At 42.3% G+C, this 12,332-nt stretch overlaps 1 protein-coding gene across 1 annotated transcript in view; it reads right to left on the bottom strand.

The window, feature by feature from the left end:
* Nucleotides 1-12,332, bottom strand: part of EXT1 (exostosin glycosyltransferase 1) — a 351,045-nt gene that overhangs the window by 62,728 nt on the left and 275,985 nt on the right. The window contains exon 4 of the mRNA XM_078686856.1: nucleotides 5,652-5,771. Coding sequence (XP_078542982.1) covers nucleotides 5,652-5,771 — 120 coding nt within the window. The remainder of the gene's footprint in view (nucleotides 1-5,651; nucleotides 5,772-12,332) is intronic.

The following is a 12,332-nucleotide window of genomic DNA, read 5'->3' as shown; positions in this document are numbered from 1 at the left end:
CACCTATCTCAGGATACTTCGAAGACTCTTCCAGGACAACAATGTGCGATCATCCGGACCCAACACTAGGCGGCGATCTAATGCAAAAGATATGAATTTAGCAGCCCACATGCCTCGAACATGATATATCATGACCTCATCAATTTTTTACAAATATATTAAACTCAATATTTTTGTTATTTCAAGTGCTTAGATTGTTTCATTTGCACTCATTGCCTCTCTTTAAGTCTTGCCTGGGCATGTTAATTCACATAAATTGCTTTTCCCTGACCCAGGATTTCTGATCCATTATCAGGGGGTCCCTGTTATTTACAAATAACACACTCCCATAATGCAGGATTTACATGCACTCTGGCAACACACTCCCATAATGCGAGGTTCCCGTGCACCCTGGCAGCATACTCCCTTAATGAGAGTTTCACATGCACCCTGGCATCATACTTCTATAATGAGAGTTTCACATGCACCCTGGCAACACACTCACATACTGCGAGATTCACATGAATCCTGGCAACTCACTACCTAACGCGAGATTTGCATGTACCCTGGCAACTCACTTCCCTAACGCGAGATTCACATTCACCCTGGCAACACACTCCCATGATGCAAATTTCACATGAATCTTGGAAACACACTTCCATTTGGGGGGGAGGGGGATAAAAGAAATATCCATCTTACATTCACATATTCGACATTGAACCAATTTCAACTGAATTTGAGGACAGTGATTAATATCCGGTTCAGTGAGGTTGCGAAGCAACGAGTGCAGCTAAGGGCAGGCATGTGATTTTGGACCAGTCATTTTAATTACTTATTTTTAAATATATATCTGAACTAGTAACGAGCCTAGGCCAGTGCGGCAGTTCATGGTGTCAAGTTTGACCACGGACAGGAGAAAGGTACTAGTCATCGTCTGGATACATGATTCTAGCAGGGAATAAATAAGTGAGGTGGAAGCGCTGACTTTGCATCGATAATGTTTTACTACGCAGACAGTCATGCAAATACGCAGGCTCACATCAGAGGCGGAACGCCTTGTAATGTTCTAGGTACGGAAACTCCACATGAAGAGCCCACCCATGTATGCATCAGGAAACAGGAGATCGGTTTTTCACAGGTGAAGTGTTCCCTGCAGTGGGAGATCCATCTGTCACCAGATCTGGGGCTGAAGGTAAATCAGAGGTCAGATCACTGGAGAAAGGTGTGCAAACAAACGAGGAGCTCCAGGCAAAACGCAGCGCGCTTTTAAATTAAGCTAGTGCCACGATGCCACGACTTAAACCAACGCGGAGCTTTAAACATTTCCTTTCCAGCCGGTATATGCCGCTACCGCGACCAAAACTGTCTTTTTACAGCTTTAGGGGGCAGTAAGATGACTTCAAACAACAATGACCAGGTTCCTCAGACTACAAAAACTTCTGTTATCTTTTAATTTGTAATCTGCGTGGAGATTTGTAGTCTTCTACATAACCCTCACTCAACATAAGTTTGTGACAAATGTCATTTATATTACATATAAACCCTTTAAAAAAAAAAAATTTGGTTCTTGTCTCATTTTAGCAGCTGTAACACCACCAATGTGGTGTACAGGCTACAGTCTGAGTGTGGCCTGTACTCCATAGGTCTTACTACCAGAAAGATTAAAACAAGGGTCCAAGAACACCGTAGCACAATAAAGGCAGGTAAATTAACAACTAAACTGGTGCAACATTGTCATAGTACTAAACATAGCTTTACGTGGGTAGTGCTTGAAAAAGTAACTGGCACTCCCCAAAATATTGATAAGATCCTTTTCTCAAAAGAAGCTCGATGGATCTTTAAGGAGAAAACTGACCAAGTGGGATTAAACGAACTGATTGAGTGGAATAGGGTTGGTTGATTGTTAAAACCGCCATATCATGTATTTCACCCTTATCAGTTTTATACAGGCACTTCTTTCTAATTTCTCTTGGAAGTTGTTAATCTTGGGTTAATGATTGAGTTGTGTCTCCCTGCAGTGCCACTTTATATTATGGTGGTTTTATGGACTCCTAATAGCAACAGATCAACTCTTGTGTCAGGATCAGCAGCAGTGGGTCAAACGATTGTAGCACAACAGGAAACAAGTGAGGCAAGTCGTTATGAAATACATGGCACAGAACACGATGGAGTTAACATCAGGTTGTGTGTGTCTGTAATTTATTACATTTTGGAGCCCTAACAGAATGAGAGAATAATAAGGATAAAGTGCAAGACAATGAAAACGTGGTGACAAGTTTTTTCTGAAGTTCAGTGATACGAGATGATCGGGTAAAATGAAGAAAATTACCTGAGTCATTAAGAGTGCGCAAGAGTAGTCTTACCAAGAGCTTGTGGGGATTTGATTTGTGCAAGGGAGATTAGGACTGCGAGATAAGATTGTTTTTTGGTTTGTCTCTTCCCTGTGTGTGAAAAAGTTGTTCTCCTCCTCCCTTTTTTAGAAAAAACAGTGCCACGAGGAATCGTCTGTAGCCGGAACGGAGGTTTCTGACGTTAGTTGAAGAGGGACGCCTGTCAATATTGAAATCGTTGGGTGTTTCCCTATCCAAGATGGCGGCCGAGGTCTCGCGGGATTACGCGAGGGGCCGCATGAGCTGAACTATAAACTGAGCCGGCGTGGGTTGAGCCTTCATGAAGGAGACAACACGCTCCGTGAGGCCCCGGTCGGTAAGATTGGAGGGAGGCCGGGTTTGATGCTTACTGCGGCGCAGGTAAAATTATTATTCACAGGTTTAGTGGACGCGAAGGTGTTCAGAGGATGTAACCCTGGTGATATGCAAACGTGGTTAATAGGGATTTTGGCATACCACATTTGCAGATACATCCTAGAGTATAACACGGCGGTATCATCAAGGGTGTAATATGGCACTAGGGGATTGTAGCAACCTCTTTAGGATAAAGAACTATGTAGAGGAGTTTTTTGAAGCATAAGCAGTTGAGACACGCATGTTAAAATATGGCTGGGTCAAAATATAGCAGCGGTTCTTGGCCATGTGCGTAGGTATAAGAAAAGGTGCATACGGATATGGCGAGAGACTCGTTATGAGTATATACTCGGTTGGCATTATTCACTGAGAATATATCTGTCTCTCAAAGACATGGGAGCAGGCTCTTTTGTGGATAATGTTGTGAAGATGAAATTTGGAACCACAATTGGAGAAGATATGATTGCTAAAACATGGCACAGTTATAAAATGGTAGTGTCACACTACGGGACTTGTCTACACCAATAGAAGCCTATAAGGATTCGAGAAGTGGCTATGTGCAGGATGTGAGACCCGCTTCGGCTACACTTGTATGAGAACACCAAATAGATTGTGTCTGTTTTTTAGATTCATGTAACCACTGAAGTACAGAATCGAAAAGGAGGACTTACATGGGGAGTCTACTTTCATCACTTCATGTACCTCTAAGCTGGTAGGAAACACGGTGGCTTATTGAGGGTAAATATTCCCATGACAATACATATGGAATAAAGAGAGTAGATAGATAGCGTGTGACTAGCAAAATGCTTAATGGTGTGTCTATTTCTATTTTTATATTTGTTGACAGTTTTTTAGAATGAAGTGTCCAACCTAAGTGCTGTGGCGAAAAGTCTGTCCCTGAAGAATGTGCCCCCAAATAAACGAAAGGCAGTGAAACATGTTGGCATTCAGTAAGGGTATGCATAAATAGCATCCTACTAGACTTTTTACTCTTGACTTGGTTCACTTGGTAAAGAATGAAATTGTTGCGAGTGAGAGAATCCTTGTGAATTTTAATCACGTATTGCCACAATGTGGAGTGTGATTTGTTGTCCCTTCACTGTATGCACTTCTATACACTTTTACTTTCTTTTTGGACACTTTTTCTTTGGGCAAAATGATCACCAATGATGAGAAAAATGGGCTTATCTGGTGAGTACCTGCCAATTACCCTGTTGGTTGTTCGCCCGTGAGGGGTCATTTTGCCTTTCACATTTTTTTTCACAACAGTCGTGTGTATGGGACTGTAAAAGAGGATTCTGATGAGCATATGCGGTGCGAGTCCTGTGTTTCTTCAAAACTGTCAACAAAGTTTTTTTTTTAAAAGGGCAGTAAGAGGACTGCCAGAAATGGCAGGCAAATCACAATAAAATAACACAGAAAAAGAAGAAATGAAAAGTTTGACTTTTGCAGGAACATCAAGGGCTTCGATCCTAGTCCCACGGGAGGATCTGGCGCTGGGATCCTTTCAGATCGGATGCTTCAGTAGCTCTAAGGACGCAGCAATAAGAAAGCTGGATTGACACTACTGTGTGCAACTGAGGGCTAATGACGCCGATCACCCCTGGAGGTTACAGAGGCTTCTATGGATGCTAAAGAGCTTTTTCTAGCCAGAAATCGTTGCTAAAAATGTAAAGAACTTCCATCGTAAGGCTGCCTTTCCCAGACTGACCACCAGTTTCTTGGGGTATCTGCCTCAGTGCTGGGGCCGCTGAACCGTCTCATGCTGACAGCCACTTTCCCAGAGACACTGACCTCTATCTTCAGGCTAGTCCAGTTTTTATTTTTAATACACAAGGATCCACTAAATTAACGAGATCTAACGGGACCTGCTGTAAACATCGCTTGCAGCCTACTTAATTAAACCAAATGCCTAAAACAAATCTTCTAATAGCGACCCTCAGCTTGACCAACTGCCAGCACAGGGTGGGTCAATGTGGCCCTTTTGCTGATGCTCATACAAATATTTACCATTTTCTGAATATTTTTGTATCAACAGTCTTGAATGGGAGTCTATGGCCAATCATCCCCGTCAAGCTTCTAACAATATATTCTACTTGAAGATTGGATTCATTTTATTCCAATTCCTCTTCCTCCCTACAATTTTCATGGTATCTACTTGGTACATTTCTTTAACATCTACCTTTCTTGCATTCATTACCTGAATGTGCTCGTTACATCATGCATACACCAAAACTCTCCCAGTGAAACGCCTCAAGCTCAGCCATGTCTACCAAAAGGAACCGTAAGCTTGTACATCAATGAATAGATGGGATGGGCACTTGGGAAAGGTCAGGAAGAGTGCAGGACACCAAGATCTTCTTTTCAAAAGCATATTTTTCAGTTACAAGTGACATTTTTGACTGAAAGTACAAGAGTATGTCAACGTTCATATTTACCTCACCCGCCACTGGTGGATGAACGCTCCTCAAAAAGGTTGCTGGATCAATGGCAACATTACACCGTTACTTCCCCTTGATTTAATTTACACGTTGTAATAACAGGATCATCTTCATGTGTCCACCACACAAATAACCATAGACAAATCGCAGCATTATTTCTTAGCCGTGTGACTAAACCAACGCAAAGTCTAATTAAGAAAAATGATCTACAAGTTTGTGCACACACTTCGCAACAGAACCATACCCTAAACTTCCATTGCATATTCCATTGAGCTCTTTATGTGCAGACTGTATCCAGATGTTAAAGTTTTTTTTGTAACAATGACTTTCTTCCTTTGCAGTAATAAAAGAAAATCAGCACCTTCCTGACCTGTCCAGAATGACCTAGCCAGGGTGTGTCACACAATGAAGGACAACCAATAGCGCTGCTTCAAATCCACAAGTTCACCGAAGATATCTCTACAATGACAAATAGCAGTTAACTCACCTCTAGTGTGGTCAATACAATCTTCTCAACTGAAGAAAAATAAGCCTCCCACAAGAACTGTGTCTGCTGTCTAAGTGCTAGGATTTTATCCTGATGGATGGATCTGATTGTAGAAGGAATCTGTAATACAAGGTGGAGACAATCAGCTACAGGAGAAAACAATGTAATCCGATCAAATTAATACACTGCTGGGAATCCCCGACCGCCCAAAGCCCGCCATCTCCAGCTCACTTAGGCCCTTTTATTTATTTATACTCGCGAACAGTAATAGGAAAGGAGGTGTGTGTTACCGTTAAATAATAGCTGGGTTGAAAAAATGATGAATGGTGATTTTGTTTGTACTCTTGATATTGGAGTAGGTAGGTCACCGCTAAGGACACCCACTCGCAGTGTCATTCGTCACTGAACACCACCTCTCCTGGTTTAGGCCCGCTGGTGTTCACATACCTCCCTTAGACACAATCCACATTACCTTAAGTTACTATTCTGTTGGCGATACTAAAGTACCAAACTAGTCCGCATTAAAAAGGCGAGAATAACAGGACAATAATTCAATCCAATTATGTCAGCTGTACACAAATCAATTTTTTCAGTCAATACAGCAACTGAAAAACTATTTAGCAAAAATTATTTTCTCAACTAATAAAAGAAGTACTATTTGAACAAACGCTAAGTAACTTGTAACTGTAAGTCCTCAGTTTACAGTACTGTGCCCTGCCGATGTTGTGGCGATACACTTAAATGCTTCCAATTCTTCCAGTGTTTACATGCACATCAATGACTATTTTTCCATGTGTTGCATTTCTTAATTGGTAAATGGCTGCTGTTTATCAAATGCACTCATGTATGCATTTCTTCATTGCCATTTTTCTATGGATTATTTACTTTTTGAGGGGTGCAGCTTCTGCTTGTAACACAGAGCCTCTGTACTATTGGTCTATTGGTAAGTATCGTCTTATTAAATGGCAATAAAATTTGATAGAAACCAACAAAAAAAAATGCCACCGTGTTTTCTGCAAATAAACAGATAATTCAGTTTATAGTTCTCCACTATTTTACGATAACCCCAGCAGTATGCCAAATGTACCCTCTTACATCAAGTCGCTTGTGTGGGGCACCTTCAGTATGCAGCACTGTTAGTCGCAGGATGAGGACGGAGTAAGCAGCTGTGTGAAACTATGGTACCATTTGTGATCGGGGAAAAATGAGAAGCAAAGGATTCACCTAGAACCCACAGATTTGTAACCTACTTCGAATTGCACACTCGTAGGATGCGATCCAATACATCTCACAATGTTGCACCAGACTCACAACAAGCTTTGGCAAACTCAATAGATCTAGCCTCGGAAACCCAGCAATGCATTTTTCACACACATCAGACAGTAAAAGTGTAAAAGTAATATAGATAAATAAACGCAGAGATAATCAAGTTACTTCCCTTGTTAATGCTCTTTCTGGGGGATAATATAACCGCAGATTCCTCAGGATACAAACTGGATCCAGACATTTTCGAAGCAGTGCCAGTGCTCCAGCACGTCGCTATGTGGCACGGTTCGGCTTCGCTATGGACTCGTTAAGCCCTGGAAGTGATAGAGCAGAAGTGCATATAAGCACCACACCTGGGCATCCACATCAATTTCTTGCTCGACCCTTTCAATGCTCTCAGATGCAAAGCAAAACAACTAGAGGCATTTGTGCACAGATATCTAATTTTAGACCTTTTTAGATAGTAAAAATCAATGCTACAGAATGGGGAGGCGAGGAATCTGCAGTTTGATGGAGTATCCACCAGAAAGACTATTACTGAGGGTAAGTAACGTGCTCATCTGTTGGTTAATCCTAACAGCAGAATCCATACCTGTAAAATAGATAAACACCAAAGCAGTAATTCCCAAAGGGGTGGAAGGTCTGTGGAGGGAACGAAGACCAATCAGTCCTGCACAACCGAATGGGCATAATGCTCTTCCTGTTGAACCTGGCAGTCAAGGTAGAAGTGCTTCGTAAACCCATAGAACACCATAAACTAATTATCCAACCGATTGTCTTTAGTGTTATCAATGCATCAGCCTAAAACCTTTTTAGGGCCTTTCCAAATAAATCTCTCCCCCTCATGAGGAGTGAGGTGGAGCAAAAAATGTTGGGAGGTTGATGGATTGCCCAACATGAAAAAGGAGTCACAACTTTTAGCAAAAATGCTGCCATGCCTAACCGTTTGTCTGGGGGGGAAAAGCGGTGTAGGGTGGCTGCACCAAGAGAGCCTGGAGCCCAAACTGAGATGATCACATTGAAGAAGATGGTTTTTAGAGTAAGAAGACGCAAGTAGCAGATGTGCATTGTTTTGAAGGTGGGTGCACATGGGGCCAAATTAAGTTCCCATTGGGACATCATTAACAGTTTGGAAGGATATGTGTCAAACCCTTAATAAACTGCATCAGAAGATGTGATTTACATAAGGACAATTGATCCAGAAAACACAAAAAGGGCTGATGACCTTTAACAGGGACCACCTCCAGGCTTTCTGGGACAAATATAAAACAAACACACCATCCAACAGTTTGTCTTGTAAAGGATCTGTATTGCAGACTCCACACCAGGCCACAAATCTGCCCCAGCCCTCGGCGTAAATGGACTTTGTAGAGGGACACCTTGCTGCAAGAATGACATCAGGTGGTAGACCAAATACAGTCAATTGCTACCACTTAATCCCCACACATGGAGGTGTGGATCGCTCAAGTTCTGGTCCAAAACCGAACGTTGCTGATGCAAAAAGATCCTTCTAACGTGGAAGCCAGAGCAGAAAACAAATGCTTGAGTACAGAAGTTCATGGTCCACACACTCCTCTTGGGCAGGTGCAAAACAACTAGAGGTATACAGGAGTCCCATGATCCACTATAGCCTGAGTCTTCTAAAGCGAGATCTTGGTGAGCAGCAGCTTTCACAATGGGTATCCTCATCTGTGCCAAAAAGATCCAGCCAAGGTTATCCCCAATGTCAGAAGGTGCCCTGTGTAACCTTGGAGTTTCATCGCATTTCGTGATCTGCCAGGCACCTCCTGCTGAGCTCATCCAGCCAGTCATTTGAAGATCATGCCAGGTGGACAGCGATCAGGGAGATCCCTTTATGCTCCAGCACACTCTAGAGGCATAGCACTTCTTGGTACTGGACCCACGGGCCACTTCACCTTGCTTATAGCAGTACCACATGGCAGTAATATTCTCCATGAGACACTGCACCAGCCTTCACTTGATGGACAGCAAGAAGATTTAAACACCAGGTACATGGCACACCGCTTCAAGAGGTTGATGTGTAGCTGAGTTTCCGCTGGAGACCAGAGACCAGAGACCTCTGATCTCCACCTTTCCCAGATGACCACCCACAACCCAGCAGTGACAGATCAGTTACCAGTTCTGGATGGGTAATGGTGAAGGGTCTAGCGCTAGTCAGGTTGCGTTCGGGCAGCCACCACTGCACCTCTTGAGTAGGTCTGGGAATTTTTTTTATTTCATCCGAGCAATCAAACTAGGTTTTTGCAGAGGCATCAACAAACTTTGGTTCATTGATTAAGAAATCCAACGATCTTGAAGGTTGCAGTCGTCTAGAGATGGTCTACGACCGACTGTGGTAATCCAGCCTTCAACAGCCAGTCAAAGAAGGGGACAAAGAGTATCCTTAATCTCTGAAGATGTATGGCAACCACTGCCATCACTTTCACGAACACCTGAGGGGCGCTAAACTTGAACTAAAGATAACGTCTCTGGGACTGCAGGACAAGCACATGAAAGTATGCATCTTTCAGGTCCAAGGCTACCATCCAGGTGCCTGGATCCAGGGAAGGCATACCCTAGGCCAGTGCGAGCATTTTCAGTTTGTCCTTCCTCATGAAAGCATGTACCGAGTGAAAATCTGAACAGAATGAATACTTTCATCCTACTTCGGCAAAAGGAAATAGCAGAAATAACATCCTGTTGCTATTTCAGCATCCAGGACCACCTTGGTGGCCTCTTTGCACAGCAGAGCGTGCACCTCCTGAAGTAAGATGGATAGGGGCTCTTCTGAAAGTCACTCTAATATGGGATTAAGCTGTGGTGGAAAATGAAGGACAAAACCCTTATGGATGATCTGGAGGACCTATTAGTCGGGCATGATTGATTGCCACCCCTGGAGCAAAGGTTTGATCCTGCCTCACACAGGTGGGTTGTTAAGAGTGCGGGTCGTCGTAAGTAACTAATTAGGATTCATCTTGCTGATGGAAGCTTGGACCCCCAAACTTTAAGAAGCCGTATGCTGTGCAAGCAAATCAGGCTTGCCAGGGGCCAGTCTGTGCACGGAAAGGAACGGACTATCACAAGGAAAGGTGGTGCTTAAATGCAGCTCTGCTCTGTCACTTCTGAGGACAAAAGGCTAATGTGGAGCAGCATGGTGCGACGTAAACGTGCACAGGAGCATTGCTTTGACAATATTACCAACTGGATCCAGAAGTTTTCAAAGTGAGGAATGTGCAGTTAGAAGTATCAATCAGAACGAAAGGCTGCATGTATACGATTGCAAAACAAATGACAAAATCCATTACAAAAATAAATTAAATAGGAAAAGTAAGCCAAAATCAAAGCTGAGATTGGTCCACTAGTAAGGAGTCTAAAGTGGACTACTTTTTAGATGGAAGTGCATATGCAAAATGCCCAGTCACTCACAGTGAAAAGAGTCAATGGATGAAGTGGGCTGACCCCTTGCTGTATACTATGGTGGGTGGATACAGTATATCAATGACACTTCAGAGAAATGAAGGGGGTGTTTGGCCAAGAGTCTCAATATACATCTACAAGTGTATTTTTTTAGTATCACTTTTTTGGAAAACAGGAGGCTGGTAAATCTGTCTCAACACCACAGCTAAAAAAGATCAGTAAGGGAGACAGCCGAGAAGCAACAATCTTGGGAACAAAAAGAGCATTACTAAACAAATTCCAATTGGCCTTTTAGCGACAGACTCAGACGGTGAAAGACTTATAAACTAGAATAGTCGGAATCCAAACACTTGCAGTCATCATTTCATCCTTGCCAGATACAAGCAAAACCTCACATTTAAGCGACGTGGTGACAGGAGAGACTGAGTGCTTTAAACTTCAGGCAATTACAGGCATCAGCACTCTCACTCACAAATTGTAGCTGTGCCAGAGTGCTTCCGCAAACACTGCTGCCTTCAAGAACTGCTATTTGCAGAACTTGAGGGGGAAAACAATCCGCTTAGCTCCAGAACATCTATTACTTGAATTTTTATTTATAGAAAACACAACTGTCTCAGTTGAGATTCCTTATAGAGGGTCTTCTGAGCTGTAAGCACCAAAGCACAAGAGCCAGCAATGCAGCTCTCAGGTTATATGGCCACGTCGAGACCGGCGCTTTGAACCTTAATCCAGGCTTGCCAGCTCCATCTAAGCCAAAGTTCACATGAAATATTAACACACTCACGCGGTTTCCATACAGATCCAACAGCATCTTATGCTGCTCTATTTATTAACAGTAATTGTAGAATCTTGGATAAGTCCAGTATCCAGCAATAAATGTGCAGCATCGCACTATATCCTCTTTGGATTAAAAGGGTCACTGACTAAATTGAGATTGCACTTGGACAACAGCAGCACAACTGGTACTTTCAGCTTAAAAAAACAAAATCAATTAAAATGGAAAACTATGAACCTTCTGCGTAGTTAAGTGTTGAGCAAAAATTCTGGGCAACCACTTGCAACACTAAAGCCTTGTACAAAATCTATTTTTTTCCAGGAGCCCTATTTACCACGGTGGCAACAGGCAGTGAACATGTAAAACTGCATTTCTCATAGGGTATTTTAACATCTCAGAGTTGAAACCATGTGGGGAGGAAGGTTCTACCTGGGGGATGGAGGGAGACTGGCACTAAAATGCTTCAAAGCTAGGAAACCATAATATTCAAATTGGGTTTATCCTAATGCTAGACACCAGCCAAACCTGGAGCACTAAAAAGTAATTAACAGCAGAACATTAGTTCATGTCTCTAGAGGTGATGGGACAAAAATAAACAGGCTCCCAGTCTTGACGGAAATGTATGTTAATTAATAAAACAAACAAAACAGATCATCATGTGTGGAAACCCTGTCAGAAAAAAAGGTGAAGGTCACAGATGAATTGCTTGGCAACAGTACGGGTCGAAACAAAATAGCAGCGAGGGAAGCGTTATATTGCAATGATTGTTCACTAACCTCGAAATTGGCCTCTAACCTCCGGTGAATCTGGATATTACTAAAGACTTTATTCTTTTACTAAGAACGATGATACAATTATAATGCTTCATGACTGGAGCATGCTATAAACGCAGAGATAGGCCTGGGACAAGAATAAAGAGTCTTCTGGTAGCCAGAAAGTTAATATGCGTAAGAAGAGCCCACCATTATGTTAGCCAAGGATAATATATTACTCCTATATATACACAGAAGGATTTAGGTGAAAGGTTCCATTTGCCTAATGAGAAATAAAATTATTCAGTTGTATTTATTTTTTCAAATTTTCAAATTTTGCAAAGCTCATGTAATGTCAACTTATTCAGGGTTCAAAACCATTTGTGATTAAGCTATTTAAAGCAGCCATATACTTATTCAATGTATTGATTTGCTCACATAAAAGATGAATGGATGAGGTTCCATTTGCAA

Source organism: Lissotriton helveticus, chromosome 4_1 (assembly GCF_964261635.1).
Source record: "Lissotriton helveticus chromosome 4_1, aLisHel1.1, whole genome shotgun sequence".
Classification (NCBI taxonomy): Eukaryota; Metazoa; Chordata; class Amphibia; order Caudata; family Salamandridae; genus Lissotriton; species Lissotriton helveticus.
The sequence above is the reverse complement of the archived record's forward strand: the minus strand, read 5'-3'. Positions and strand labels throughout refer to the sequence as shown.